General features: G+C 43.9%; 2 protein-coding genes across 3 annotated transcripts; both read right to left on the reverse strand.

The window, feature by feature from the left end:
- Window positions 1–959: 959 nt before the first annotated feature.
- On the reverse strand, window positions 960–5,556 carry OSTC (oligosaccharyltransferase complex non-catalytic subunit). Of its 2 annotated transcripts, XM_062493775.1 has the most exons (4): window positions 5,386–5,556; window positions 5,077–5,170; window positions 3,304–3,501; window positions 960–2,172 (listed from the first exon to the last, which is right to left on the reverse strand). In XM_062493775.1, the coding sequence occupies exons 1-4, from the start codon at window positions 5,522–5,524 to the stop codon at window positions 2,154–2,156; spliced, it is 450 nt and encodes a 149-aa protein (XP_062349759.1). In that variant the 5' UTR covers window positions 5,525–5,556; the 3' UTR covers window positions 960–2,153. The 2 variants fall into 2 exon arrangements, with proteins under 2 accessions (XP_062349759.1, XP_062349760.1); XM_062493776.1 differs by lacking the exon at window positions 3,304–3,501.
- A 2,831-nt stretch (window positions 5,557–8,387) lies between these two features.
- On the reverse strand, window positions 8,388–11,924 carry RPL34 (ribosomal protein L34). The gene is made up of 5 exons (XM_062493777.1): window positions 11,815–11,924; window positions 11,166–11,239; window positions 10,970–11,069; window positions 10,111–10,214; window positions 8,388–8,514 (listed from the first exon to the last, which is right to left on the reverse strand). The coding sequence occupies exons 2-5, from the start codon at window positions 11,228–11,230 to the stop codon at window positions 8,430–8,432; spliced, it is 354 nt and encodes a 117-aa protein (XP_062349761.1). The 5' UTR covers window positions 11,231–11,239; window positions 11,815–11,924; the 3' UTR covers window positions 8,388–8,429.
- Between the last annotated feature and the right edge of the window lie 244 nt (window positions 11,925–12,168).

Here is a 12,168-nt window from a genome sequence, read left to right on the forward strand (position 1 = left end):
ATTGTCACTAGTTACAGGAAGGCTTCTTTCAGTCACTGAAACATTCCTATTACTATTCCAAGCTCCCACTTTAGAGGCCACCTGCTGTTACCTGTAAAGAACAGCAGACAATTACAAAAAATACCAGCCTTTCTTTATGACAAAGGGGATTCCTCTAACACACTGCAATACTCCTCTGCAGTTTATTTGACTCAGTAGAAATTCTACCTTGACTGACTAAGAAGCCTCCAAACCACATTCAAAATTAACCAATCTCCCGTAGTGCATTCTGCCATCTTCCAAACTACCATGTGCCTCATTTCTAGGTAGTCCATCTTTGCCCTGCATTTGTTTTCCTGGTCCTCCCTGTGCCACAGTCTTTGGCAGATGACCATAGCAGACCTAGCTGGGAGTCTGGGACCAAAAAAACTGTGATGTTCCTTCAGCCATAGTTGCTGCAGAGGGAATCACCTGGTTTTACTCTTCCAAAACTATCTTCTACTTTACAATTACCTCTGCTTCAGTTGTTTCAAGTTACATCACCTGGCCTGCAATTACAGTGAAAGGCACTTCACAGCACAGGCATTGAACTGCGCCTTTAAAATCACTGTTCAAGAGCTTGCTCATTTAGAACCAGCTGCAAACTTGGGAGGCTGAAGCTCAACTGCACTATAACAAGCACTAAGCCAGAAGAGTCTTGATTATAGTCAGTGAACTGACTTTTTGGTTTGACTTGCCTCCCAGAATATTTAAAAATATTACTTAAGATCCTGTTATTTACTTATGTAATATCAATACCCCCTCCCCCCCCCGAAGGTAAGCATGTGTCTCACCAAAACCAGTGTGACCAAAATATAACTATGTCAAAAAGACTGGAACTATTGCAGTAATGAGCCTCATAAAACAGCTTAAACTACCTGAAATCTTGATGACAAATATGTAAGATGAAAAGATGCAAAAGTGTCACATCATATGTGAGAATGAGGCAGTGGAAGTGACATATCCTGAAGGCAGATGATTAATAACTAGCTCAGAAATTTAAGTATGTGAACAGTAATGCTTACTTCACAATTACAGGAATAAATAACTTTTCTACTTTATATTATTATACTGATTAAAATAGTGTTTCAAACACATATGGATTGCAAAAAAAAGACATTTATAGTGATTTAGAGGGATCTTTCCTTCCCCCAAAATGCAATACATTACTTGAATGAAACATTTCAGCAACATTCAATCTTTTAAAATTAAGACATATTAAACTGGAACTTTGCCTCACACAAAAAAAGCAGCAGCTTCAGAAGTAAGTTTTCTTGGCTACTGCTAACAGCATGTTGTTTGCAGACAGTACAAATGCATGGGAAATGAGGCTTCCTGTCCCTGATACTTAAAAAAAGAAAAACAAAAATCATTATCCAACAGTGAAATACAAAGTTGAAATTACATGGTTATGGTATGGCACCTCATATGTGAATGTAGAACAGTCCACGCAAACAAGAAAAAGCTTTACAAGTTGTGCAAAATTAAAAGAATTTTTTTAGAAAATAGGTTTTATTTGGCTCCTTTTGTACACTTTTTCTTAAAAAAAAATGCACATTCATACAATTTGCCCTTCCCAGTGCATGTCTGGATTTGCTCACATAGAGCATTAATATCATTAATACCAAGGCCAAAGACGCCTTCACAATAATTTCAGACACATTGTATTCTGACTGTAAAGCATCCAAAGTTACTAATTATCTGATTACAACTTGGAAATCAACGTCTTGAGTGTTTTGTCTCTGATTCACAAACATAATTGTCCCACACAAAAGAGGGAAGAGGAGACAGACCTGCAACAAAGAACCGTCAATGACAAATACTCATTTCAGGTAGAGCTAATGGTAGGTTCTCTACTTCATACTGAAACAGAATAAAAAAAGAAATACTCCACTATATAACTTTCTCTTTTTCAAAAGCTCTACATAGAAATGATAAAACATTGCTTGAAAACTACAGATCAGCCATGGGTAGTGAGAGTTTGCAGAGAAAGCACTCTTTCCCTTGTTGTTTCTCATGGCCAGGTCTCTTTGCTGTTGATAGTGACTATGGAACTCGTTTCTTGCTGTTTCTTCTTAAAACACTTCATGAAGAGGAGTAAATTCAGCTCGAACTTTTACACAGCACAAGAGGTACTAACCCATCAAGTAGCCCCTACAGGAAAAAAAAATTAATTTAGAGAAAAAGTTAGCAAACATAGGCAGCACTCCTCAAAAATCAACAGGCATACAATCTTAAACCAAAAATTAAGACTGCAAAAGCCTCTGCTGATCAAGGCTCCTTGGCCATCTTAACTATACACTCCTTATTCAGTTGATTCTCATCAATGAACACTGAAAATGCATTAGCCTATTCTCAATCCAACTTTGGTACTTGTTTTTTGAATTTTTGAAGCCCACGTTATACCCTTAGAAACGTTCTTTATTTGTGCCCTTTACACAAAGTACATGTTAAGCTATTCAATACAACCTGATCTTTTCTGACACTCCACACAAATCTGTTCTCTTTCTCTTCCATTTCTCTGAAGCCCTGTTCTTTTCATGAATTTCAGAATGAGAACTACTGCACAGAAACACATGTACTCAGTGGAGCAAAAAAAACCACATAGCATCAACGAAGCAAGAAAATATAGGGTAGGTCCCTATCCAGATATCAGCTGCCAGGGAACCCATCACTTCTATGTTATTAAACAAATTTTTTTAAGTACACTGCAGAGGCCAAAAAAATATATTTAAGGATAGAAGAATGACTGTCACTATTAATTCAACACTTCATGGAGCTATTCCAAAAATTAGCTACCAGTACCTTTAAACATCATGTTTCAGCTATTATAAATTAAATAGATAGACTGAAAAATACAGAAGGGGAAAAACTGGAAAACTTGCATTTGGATTTTGCACAGCCTGAAAGCTACAAATCTCTTCCTCCTCTGCCTTTCTTCAAGTACTTTAACAGTTCCATTTTCCTCAAACCCCTACTTTGTAGCTACTTACTCAGTGTACCTTAAAATTCATTGTATGTACTGATCAGGTAAGTCAGACTCGCTAATCACATTTTCTAACATATCAGGAACTGTCACCCTTTTTTAACTACAACACAGTCTTAGAATAGCTGGCTCCCAAAGCATCCCACCTCATTCAAGATAGCTTGCTCCAAAATAAGCAGTGAAAAAGCAACATATATTCAAGCTGAAGATCACCATATTTTCTGTTATTCTTAAATTTAACATCGCACACACGAGCCACAAAAAGAGAATAAAGGCTAAAAGATAATTAAATCACTTACGGTAATTTCATTCTCATAAAAACTCTGGCCATGAAGAAGCTCAAAAGCACACTAACAAATCCAATAAAGAGCAAAAGAAACCTATTCAACTTGGGGATATTTGGTGCATTGGATCGATCCAGAATTATGAATCCTAGGCCACCCATTGTGAAGAGGAAGCTGGATGCAAGGCCTTCCATAATATACTGTCCATTTACTCTAAAGGAGAAGAAAAAAAAAAGGTGAAAAGAGTCAGAAAAATATTCAAGAAATTACTTACATTTCAAACCCCATCTGCTCAACATGCTTTAGTTGTACAAACACACAGAATGGTTAACTTTGAATGACTAGAAAGTCACTAACTTGACTTTCTAACAAAAGCAAGTAGAAAACTGATGTTATACAATTACATCAAGATTTTAATATACAATTTATCTCCAGAACTGAGAGTCTGCACATTGCCCAGTCCAGTACACAAGAGGATTTATACATATTTTTGCATACTAACAGCTACCACCCAGGCTCATTGGTTTGCAAAATCACCTAGTCCAAGGAGGTCCCTGGTTATAAAGATGGGCCCAAGGCATGGCACCACGACCTCCTTATTTCCATCCCAGGGTTAGAGGCAGGACTGCTTGAATCCATCTCTCAGGACAAATTCCACTCAAAGCACTATGGCAACACATGAGGCACATCTGCTGGTTCCAGCATACATCCTGCAGGATGTTTTGCTGCCTATTTGCTGAGCCTGCATGGATTCATTGCAGGGACCAGCCTGAGGGTGCCCTGTGGGGCTCTCTGTCAGCCCAGACAGCTGGACTTCCTTCTTACAAATGGAAAGATACGGAGAGTGAGGAAGTTGAGATGCAGAAAGAATATTGCACCTGGATCATGAATCTCCTGCTTCCCACAGGCACCAAGCCATTTTCCTATCCTTCTAACCAGCAACCTCATAAAACTGGCATTGATTAAGCTATGGTGGATGCCCATACAGAAATAAAGATTATCATTACTGTCTCATATCCTGGAAACAGACAATCCTGGAAGTTTGTCTTCTCTCATCTTGTTTCACTGAGAAATGACAGAGCTAGCCATCCCCGCAGTAACTCCATTAATAAACTTTGCAACAATCCAAGTCTGAAATACACATCTCATCCAAGTCCAAATCTGTCACATCAACCATGTCACAGACCTCATAGATTCAACCAACTTTTTTGGTATTTAACACAAATATTTTTTTTTTCCACACACATATACCTCCCCCACCCCTAGCTGCAAAAGTAGATTTAACTCTCTTCAGACCAGTTTGCTGCTAGGAGCCTCCAGCTCATTTTCAGTAATAGAAGCCAAGGGCACTACAAAGACCCTGTTGCTACACGTTTGTAACAATGTTCCCCACCAGAGTCTCAAGTGCCCTAGAGTTTAAAAGGCAAGAAACAAAAGCTTCCTAAACATTACATGTTCTGAAACAAAAAAAATGATCGCACATATCTGCATCCAATATAAAGCTCAACTTGAATAGCAAGAAAAAGGAGTACTGCCAGACCAAAACAACTTCTCTTTACCAGACCTCTCATTTTTAAAAGTTTTAGGACTAGTTTTTTTGATTTCTGCTGGTTTGGTGGAGGATTTTTTTTTTAAGTACTGGCAAACCAAGAACTGAGTAAAGAAAAAGGAAAAGAAAAAGAAAAATAAAAAGCAAAAGAAAAAGCACAGCCCGGCAAGACGGGGTTTGTTCCCTTGAGCTTAGGCATTTGCAGCACATCGCTAGTGGGGACAGGGTCCTGCTCTGACCTGTATGCCAAGAAAGCCACCGGCCTCTGATGCCCGTGCTCGTCTGTCATCGACCCCACGCTCGGAGGTTCCACGATCACGTCATAGATGATTCCTGCGGGGAGGAAAGCAAGCATCGACTTTGACTCGCAGCAGCGAGAAGCGCCCTGACGCCGCGGGGCACACTCGGGGATGCCCGAGGCTCGTGTATTACGGGCGGTTCGGACCCGCAGGCGGGGTCAGCAGCGTCTCGGCCACCCGGGGCAGGGACAGAGGGAGAGCTGCTCCGTGAGCGGGGCCTCCCCTTCAACCCGCCCGCCCCGGCCTCACCTCCGGTGATGAGGAAGTAGGACACGACCACCAGCGCGTACACGGTCATGGCCGAGGGCATGTGTACCCAGCTCGGCCGCTTCAGCTTGATGTTGGGGCACTCGAGCACGGCGAAGGGCAGGCGGTACAGCGTCTCCATGGCCGCGCTGCCGTCCCGGGGCGGCCGCGGCTCCCCTGCTCCCTCCCGGCGTTGTCCGCTCCCTCCCGCCGCGGCCGCCGTCCGCCACCGACACGAAGGCGGAAACGGAAATGGGCTGCCGCGTCCTGACAGGGGGAAATAAATCACTTTTTATAAAGACAGACTAAACAAAGCGCTAGAAGTTTGCGACCAGGCGTAAATGACAGATTAGGAAAGATACCATTTTTTATCTACATAAAAGCGTGAAAATGCCGCCGGTTGGCCGTCAAAGGGTCCATCGTCGTACTCACCTGCCAGGACCCGGCAGCCCTGACGTGTCGGCTCTGGGTGCCGGCGCCGGGGCGGGGGCGTGGCGGGGGGCGGGGCCCGGCAGCCACGTGGCCGCCCCGGGACCCGCCTGTGGCCCTGGTGCCGCCGGCCCTCCCGGCCGGTCACTCGCCGGGCGCTGCGCTTTGGGCGCTCCTGTGCTTCTGCAGTTTTCCGGTGGGAGGAAGGAAAAGCCACGTCCCGCCTGTGAGCTTCCGCGGTCAGGTTGGGGAGATGCGGACAAAGTTCCGTAGCAGGCCTTACCCCCGTCCCCGTGTTTGCAGGGGAGCGTGGGGCTGGGATGCCCCTTGCCCGCATCGTGGGATGTGTTGCCCAGCCTGACCCACAGCCGGAGGACACCCCGACAGCTGCACACAGACCAAGGAGGAAAAGGCACATCACACCAGTCGCTGCTGAGAGGAGGCAGGGTACATGGCAGGCATGTGTTACAGCCCATCTCACACGCTCCTGTAAGTTTGCGAACAGCTCAACCCAGCCAGGCCCTTCCTGCCTGTCCTCAGCTCGCTTTGGAGAGCAGCACCCAGGCAGCACATCAGAAAGATTCCCCTTTTGAGTGGAAGCCTCTCTAGTTCCTCCTACTTCACGGAAGGGGCGAAGAACTCTTCAGGTTACAGGAGCACATTTCAAACTATATACGCCACCTGAATTTGCCCACCTCACCACGCTACCCAGCCTTTCCCCAAATGCTCCCACTCCTACACTGCAGCCAACAGCTCAAACAGTTTTAAAATAATCACGGGCCTTATTACCATTTCACTGATACACAGTCTAATGACTGCTTTGATTTCTGCCGGTAGTGGCAATACCATGTCTCCTAACTTGTAACTGTTGCCTTCTGATCCAATCATATAATTTGTTTCAGTCTTAACCTTCACGTTTGGAATAATCTCCTCAGCACCTGTCAACTGATGCTTATGACATTAATCCTCATTATTCCAAAAATTATTCTCCCTCCATCCCTACTCCTTTCCAAAAGACTGAAGGAAAACTCTAATCTCAGACCTTTAATGAAAAATGGGCAGGTTACACACACCTGCCTTAGTTGCTGGGGTTGTTTTTTTTCCCAGCATGACAGAGCACTAAAGTTTGTATCAGAACAGTAAGACTGTAAATAAGGAAATGTTAACCTTGTAAAGTAACTATAGTAACAGCACCCAAAAATGTTTAGTAGTGTTAATCTCAAAACCTCCTTTAATGAGCCGCAGCCTTTGCACCAGAGCTGAGGAGAAAAGCTTCACATCCTTCAAGCTACATTTATCCATTTTGTGAATATTGAGAATTATTTGAACTCCTTGGTACACTATGAAGAAATCCTTGGGGAGGTACAAGTCCTTTCACCATACACAGTATTGAGTCATGGACCAGAGCCCCCTCCTGCTGTCATCCAGGAGGTGGCTGAGAGCTGCCAGGCACGTCAACCCAAGCACCAGCTCACTGCCACCAGAAGGGCTTTTCAACTCAGCCTTCTGTACTCTGTCCTCTGGCCAACTGTACAGCTGACAGAGCTAGGCAGAGTAAGAAGGCAGCATGCACTCAGCAGCAACCTGCACACATCTCTGAGCCACAGCAGGAGCAGACTCCACAGTGACCTTACAAACCCCTCTAAGTGGCACTCCCATGGCTCCCAGTAAGGGTGTATGCTCAGTAACTGTTTCTCCTCCTTCCTTACCCTCATGGTAGAGTTCACTACTTGTTCAAAAAATAGTTATTGGTTAAAAACAGGTAAAAATAGATACCCATCAGATACTAAAAGCAGTTAAAAATTCATTTGGGGCTGAGGAATACCACTGCACTTACAAAGCAAGCAAGAATTATCCCGACTGTGCTGTAACGCTTCTGGACAGCATTGAGAGACACATTTAGAGTCCTCTACAAAAGAATGAAGCACAGCCACTTTCACTTTTTACATCCTTGATGACAAACCAACAAACTTTGATTCAAAATTCTATACCGGAGGCCCAAACTGCTACACTAAATCAGGAAGCCTTTAAAGGTCTGTTCTAGGTGTGCCCTGGAGCTCTGCTCTTATTGTACCTGTAACTGCTGACCCGGGAAGACCTAACAGTATACAGCAGCTGCAGCTTTCTTCCTGGGGATTCAGATGTAGCAGTATGCAACTGTCTGGTGGACACAGCACTGGCTTTGAGAAGACTATTCTCTCCACCCTCACTTGATTAATACCACATACAATTTTAAAAAACCTGCTTTAAGCTTATACTAGCTGCCCTCTTTTGTTTCCTCCTTTTTCAAAGTCCCAACTTTCTTCTAAGCCAACTTCATAAACAGCTGCTGAAAGAAAACCTGCACTGCTGAAGGTTATTCCATTCCCTCTAAATGACTGAGCCTGAGTGGGGAGTCCTGTTTAACCCGACTTCCTTCCAGCTGCTTCATTTCCCTGTCAGCAGGCAGCACTGAACAGAGCATCCAGACTTACAGCTTTTGTTCCAGCAAAACCCAGCCCTGCACTGTATAACCTGTGAGAAGCAGCAGCTCCTACCAACTCTGAGTCACACACACAGAATGACAGCACACAAGAGAAGTGGAGATTTCATTTATTGGGCTGAAACTACAAATAGATTCACTTTGACTTCTGGCTCTGTGCTTGTGCCTTCAACACTTTCACAACGATCTTCTGCTCCTCAATAAGAAAAGCTCGCTTGATCCTGGAAAAGAAAACTACTTTAGGATATGTGTCTATCTGCTGAAGTATAAACACAAAAATAAGACAAATTACAGTTAATTTTGCCATCTCCCACATTCATTGCACGTGCAGTATTAGTTCCACAGTTACATAAAAACGAGAACTCACTGCTGTTCTTGCCAGCAGCAAAAGACAGGGACAGTGGCACTGTACAAATGCAGCAGTTTTGAGATGGCAGCCTATGGTGCCTGCAAATTTAGGGTAAGTGGCTTGGAGGCAAGCAAGGTAATACTTGATGGCTGAACATGGGAAAATTTACTATCCATACAACTTCAAAGGCAAAAACCAGAACTCCTAACTGGAGAATTAATTTAATTCCACTGAAGTCAGAATTGCTGTGATGAGTCGTGGCCAGCTCTCTTCCTCAGAGTACAGGAAAACTACGTGCATCCAGTTACCAAAAACAGGAATGCTTCCCCTGTCAGGATTAAAGCTCCTTGCACATCAACAGGGAAAAACCTAGCAGGTCAAGTCATGCCCAGATATGACTATTTCTGGAAGACATGCAGGGCCACCACACAGATGGGACAATCTATGCACCAGCACTTGTATACCAACAGACTATTTGATGTCTCTGAGTTAACAGCACAAGTGTATCACACACACTCTTCTACTCTTAAACATTAAAGAGCCTTCTATAAGTATCTGGTACTTATGGCTACTTCTGCAGTACAGAAACCTGTCAAAGATGCCTAAGCAGGTGCAGGAGAAAACCTGACCTTTACAGGAAAGGAGGTGTCTGTATTCTGGTTTAGGCACAGTAAGAATAAAACATACTCATGCACTTAAAACTACCTATCAAACTCATGAAGGGTTTGGGAAAACACTTGAAAGAAAAGTGGCTTTCAACACAGAAAAGTTATGCTACGGCTCTGCAGCTGCAGCAGCTCATCTTCAGTGGTGCCTAATGTAATTTATCTTAGAACTTACACATGCCAAAAAGAAAAAATATGCTGGTGCGACAGATGAGAAAAAAATGGCATTAGACTACTGACCCCACAGATCTGCTCTGTTTACCATTCACAGGGATGATACACTCATGGTCAAGTTTTTCCTCAAACTTGCCAAGGAAGCATAAGATATGCAATTGCTACACAATAAAACTGAATTCAGCAAGGCCCAGCAAAGGCCATTTTAAAGCTTAACATGAAGCTGATATCTCTGAATCCCGAAACACTACAAAGTGAAAAGTTAAAACTGAATTTGCATAAGGCAAAATAGGACAACAGAACAGAGTAATCTTTACTACAGGCAGTCAATACAAAAGATAAAAATCCAGCCCAAACAGACTGTTCAGCATCAACGCAACAGTGCAGTAAGAAATCCTGAAGAACACAAAGACTTCAAAAAGGAGCACCACATGCAGGAACACCCTCAAATCCAAGGGACAAAATCACACACATCACTGCTTGACATGCCCCACACTCACACTCTCCATCTCCCTACATCAGTGTCAGACAAGGGCCTTCAAAATTTGGGTCCATGTTATGAGAACAGAGAGAGTTGTAAAAATTTTTAAGAGTCAACCTCAGGAACAAAGCTGCCTTTCCATAATTACCTGTCACGGACACACTTGGCACACATGGAACCTCCGTAGGCTCTGCTAACGTGCTTCTTCGTTTTTGACAGCCTCATCAGAACTTTGGGACGCACAGCACGGACCTGCAGACAGAAAAAAAAAATAAAAAAACCACAAATGTGTCACAGGACAGCAATTTTGTGTATCTGTCACATAAAAACCAGTATCACATTCACAGATTAAAAAAAAAAAATCAGCAACACCTGAAGCATACTATTCAAGATGCTAAAAAGTCACTGAGGTCGCAGCTCATTCCATGTGCCACCGTCAGCATTCCTAAGCTGATCTTTTCATTCCACCACAGGGGCTCACCAAGAGATTCATTTAAAAATTGGTTATAAAATTGGTTATGTTTTATTCAAAGATAGAAACTGCTCAAAGATCAACATTAGCAAGCATTCCAGTAACTGTTAAAAGCAACAGTGTTACTTCAAGAAAACATTCTGAAGAAAATTATGTTAAGAACATTAATTCCATTTTTCTAAATATGAGACATTTCTAAACTTTGCTTACCCATTTTATTCTGCAAGGCTAATTGGTCCAATTTATGTTTTTACATCTGCTATAGAATTGTCCTGCCTGGCTTTAAAAATTTCAGATTTTCTAAAACAAGAGTTTGTATTTAAAAACAATACACACCAAGAACATTTAAAATTGAGCCTCCAAAGCTTATTTTGACAGTAAACTTTACTATATTTGATTTGAATATTTTAAAGAAAAAAAGTTATTTCACACAAGAACTGGTCAATAAACAGGCCCATTGTATACTTGGATAGGCTCTTTGTACTGAAAAAACGCTGCAGCAGAGACACCCTTAGGTGTTTATGATCATACTTACACCACGAAGTCTTCCTGGGCAAATACCACATGCTGATTTGGGGGCCTTTCCCACTTTCTTGGTGTAAAGGTAAACAATCCTGTTCCCGGGTGTTCGGGACCTAAGCACAGCAGAAAAACACTCAGTTAACGTAACAATCAAAACTGAAACATCACCTGTTTACAACAGAAGTTTTCTTACAAACTCTCTTACTTACAGTCTAGTCTTGTTGGAAGCTGTGTTGTAGGACAACCTACGGCGGTATGTCAGGCGCTGCACCATTTTTCACCCCTAAATAAGTCAAAACCAAAGCGGCACTAGTTAAGAGCTCGATGTCCGCACGGAAGTTCACATCTCCCAGGATCACCCGTACTGAGCCAGATGTGAATCAGTAGCTGCCGATTCGGTATTAATAAAACTAAAGACTTTCCCGATCAGCGGCAGCCAAAACAACTATACTGGGGAACAACAAAACGCGTGACAGCGGGCACAATGCGATCCGCAGTAAAAATTCACCCGAACCAATTTGAACACTGTTCAAACATCCTAATCTTGCCTAGATTATGTCACGCTCTCCTAAGGAACTGCTTAAATCTTTAGCAGCTACGTAATTTATAGTCAACATAAACTTCATTCGCAGCCTCGGGAGACGCGGGCCCTGCTCGGGAGCCCCACGGCGGAGTCCTGAGGAGGCCCGGCCTCTCAGCCGGGCAGCTCTGCCCCCCGCTCCAGCTCAGGCGCGGGCAGCAGCAGCGCCGCCGGCCCATCCCCACAGCCCCTCGGGGTCTTGGATCGCGCTCGCCGCCCGCCAAGCCGCGGATGGGGACGGATAGCCACCCACACCCCTCGGTTTTCCACCGCCATACCTGGCACCGCCGGACCCGGAAGAGGAAGCGGAAATGCGAGGGTCAACATTGAAATAGCAGCGGGCTGGAGCCCGGGAGAAGTAGCGACGCCTGCGCACTGGAGCCCGTCTACCGCGCAGGGTGGTATTCGGGCACCGCCATGTTGTACGGAACGAAGGTGCAAGGTGGCGCCATGTTGTACGGCTGGAGCGGGGCGGGGCGCCGCTCAGCAGCGGGATCGGAAGCAGGAGCAATGACCGCGATGGGGACCCCGTTTTAGTTATGGTGTGTTTTACCGAAAAACCGTTTTACTAAAACACCGGTTTCTGTCATCAGAAAGAAGGGTTTGTGCTTCATTACAGTATTTACGTAGCT

Source organism: Cinclus cinclus, chromosome 5 (genome assembly GCF_963662255.1).
Source record: "Cinclus cinclus chromosome 5, bCinCin1.1, whole genome shotgun sequence".
NCBI lineage: Eukaryota > Metazoa > Chordata > Aves > Passeriformes > Cinclidae > Cinclus > Cinclus cinclus.

Excerpts from the sequence above, each read along its gene's own strand:
- OSTC (XM_062493775.1), bottom strand. The coding sequence starts at position 5,524 with ATGGAGACGCTGTACCGCCTGCCCTTCGCCGTGCTCGAGTGCCCCAAC. Across the intron at positions 5,171-5,385 it reads CTACTTCCTCATCACCGGAG|GAATCATCTATGACGTGATC; the intron begins GTGAGGCCGGGG and ends TCCTCCCCGCAG. Across the intron at positions 3,502-5,076 it reads GTGGCTTTCTTGGCATACAG|AGTAAATGGACAGTATATTA; the intron begins GTCAGAGCAGGA and ends CTTCTCCTTTAG.
- RPL34 (XM_062493777.1), bottom strand. The coding sequence starts at position 11,230 with ATGGTGCAGCGCCTGACATACCGCCGTAGGTTGTCCTACAACACAGCT. Across the intron at positions 11,070-11,165 it reads GCTTCCAACAAGACTAGACT|GTCCCGAACACCCGGGAACA; the intron begins GTAAGTAAGAGA and ends TGCTGTGCTTAG. Across the intron at positions 10,215-10,969 it reads GCCCAGGAAGACTTCGTGGT|GTCCGTGCTGTGCGTCCCAA; the intron begins GTAAGTATGATC and ends TTCTGTCTGCAG.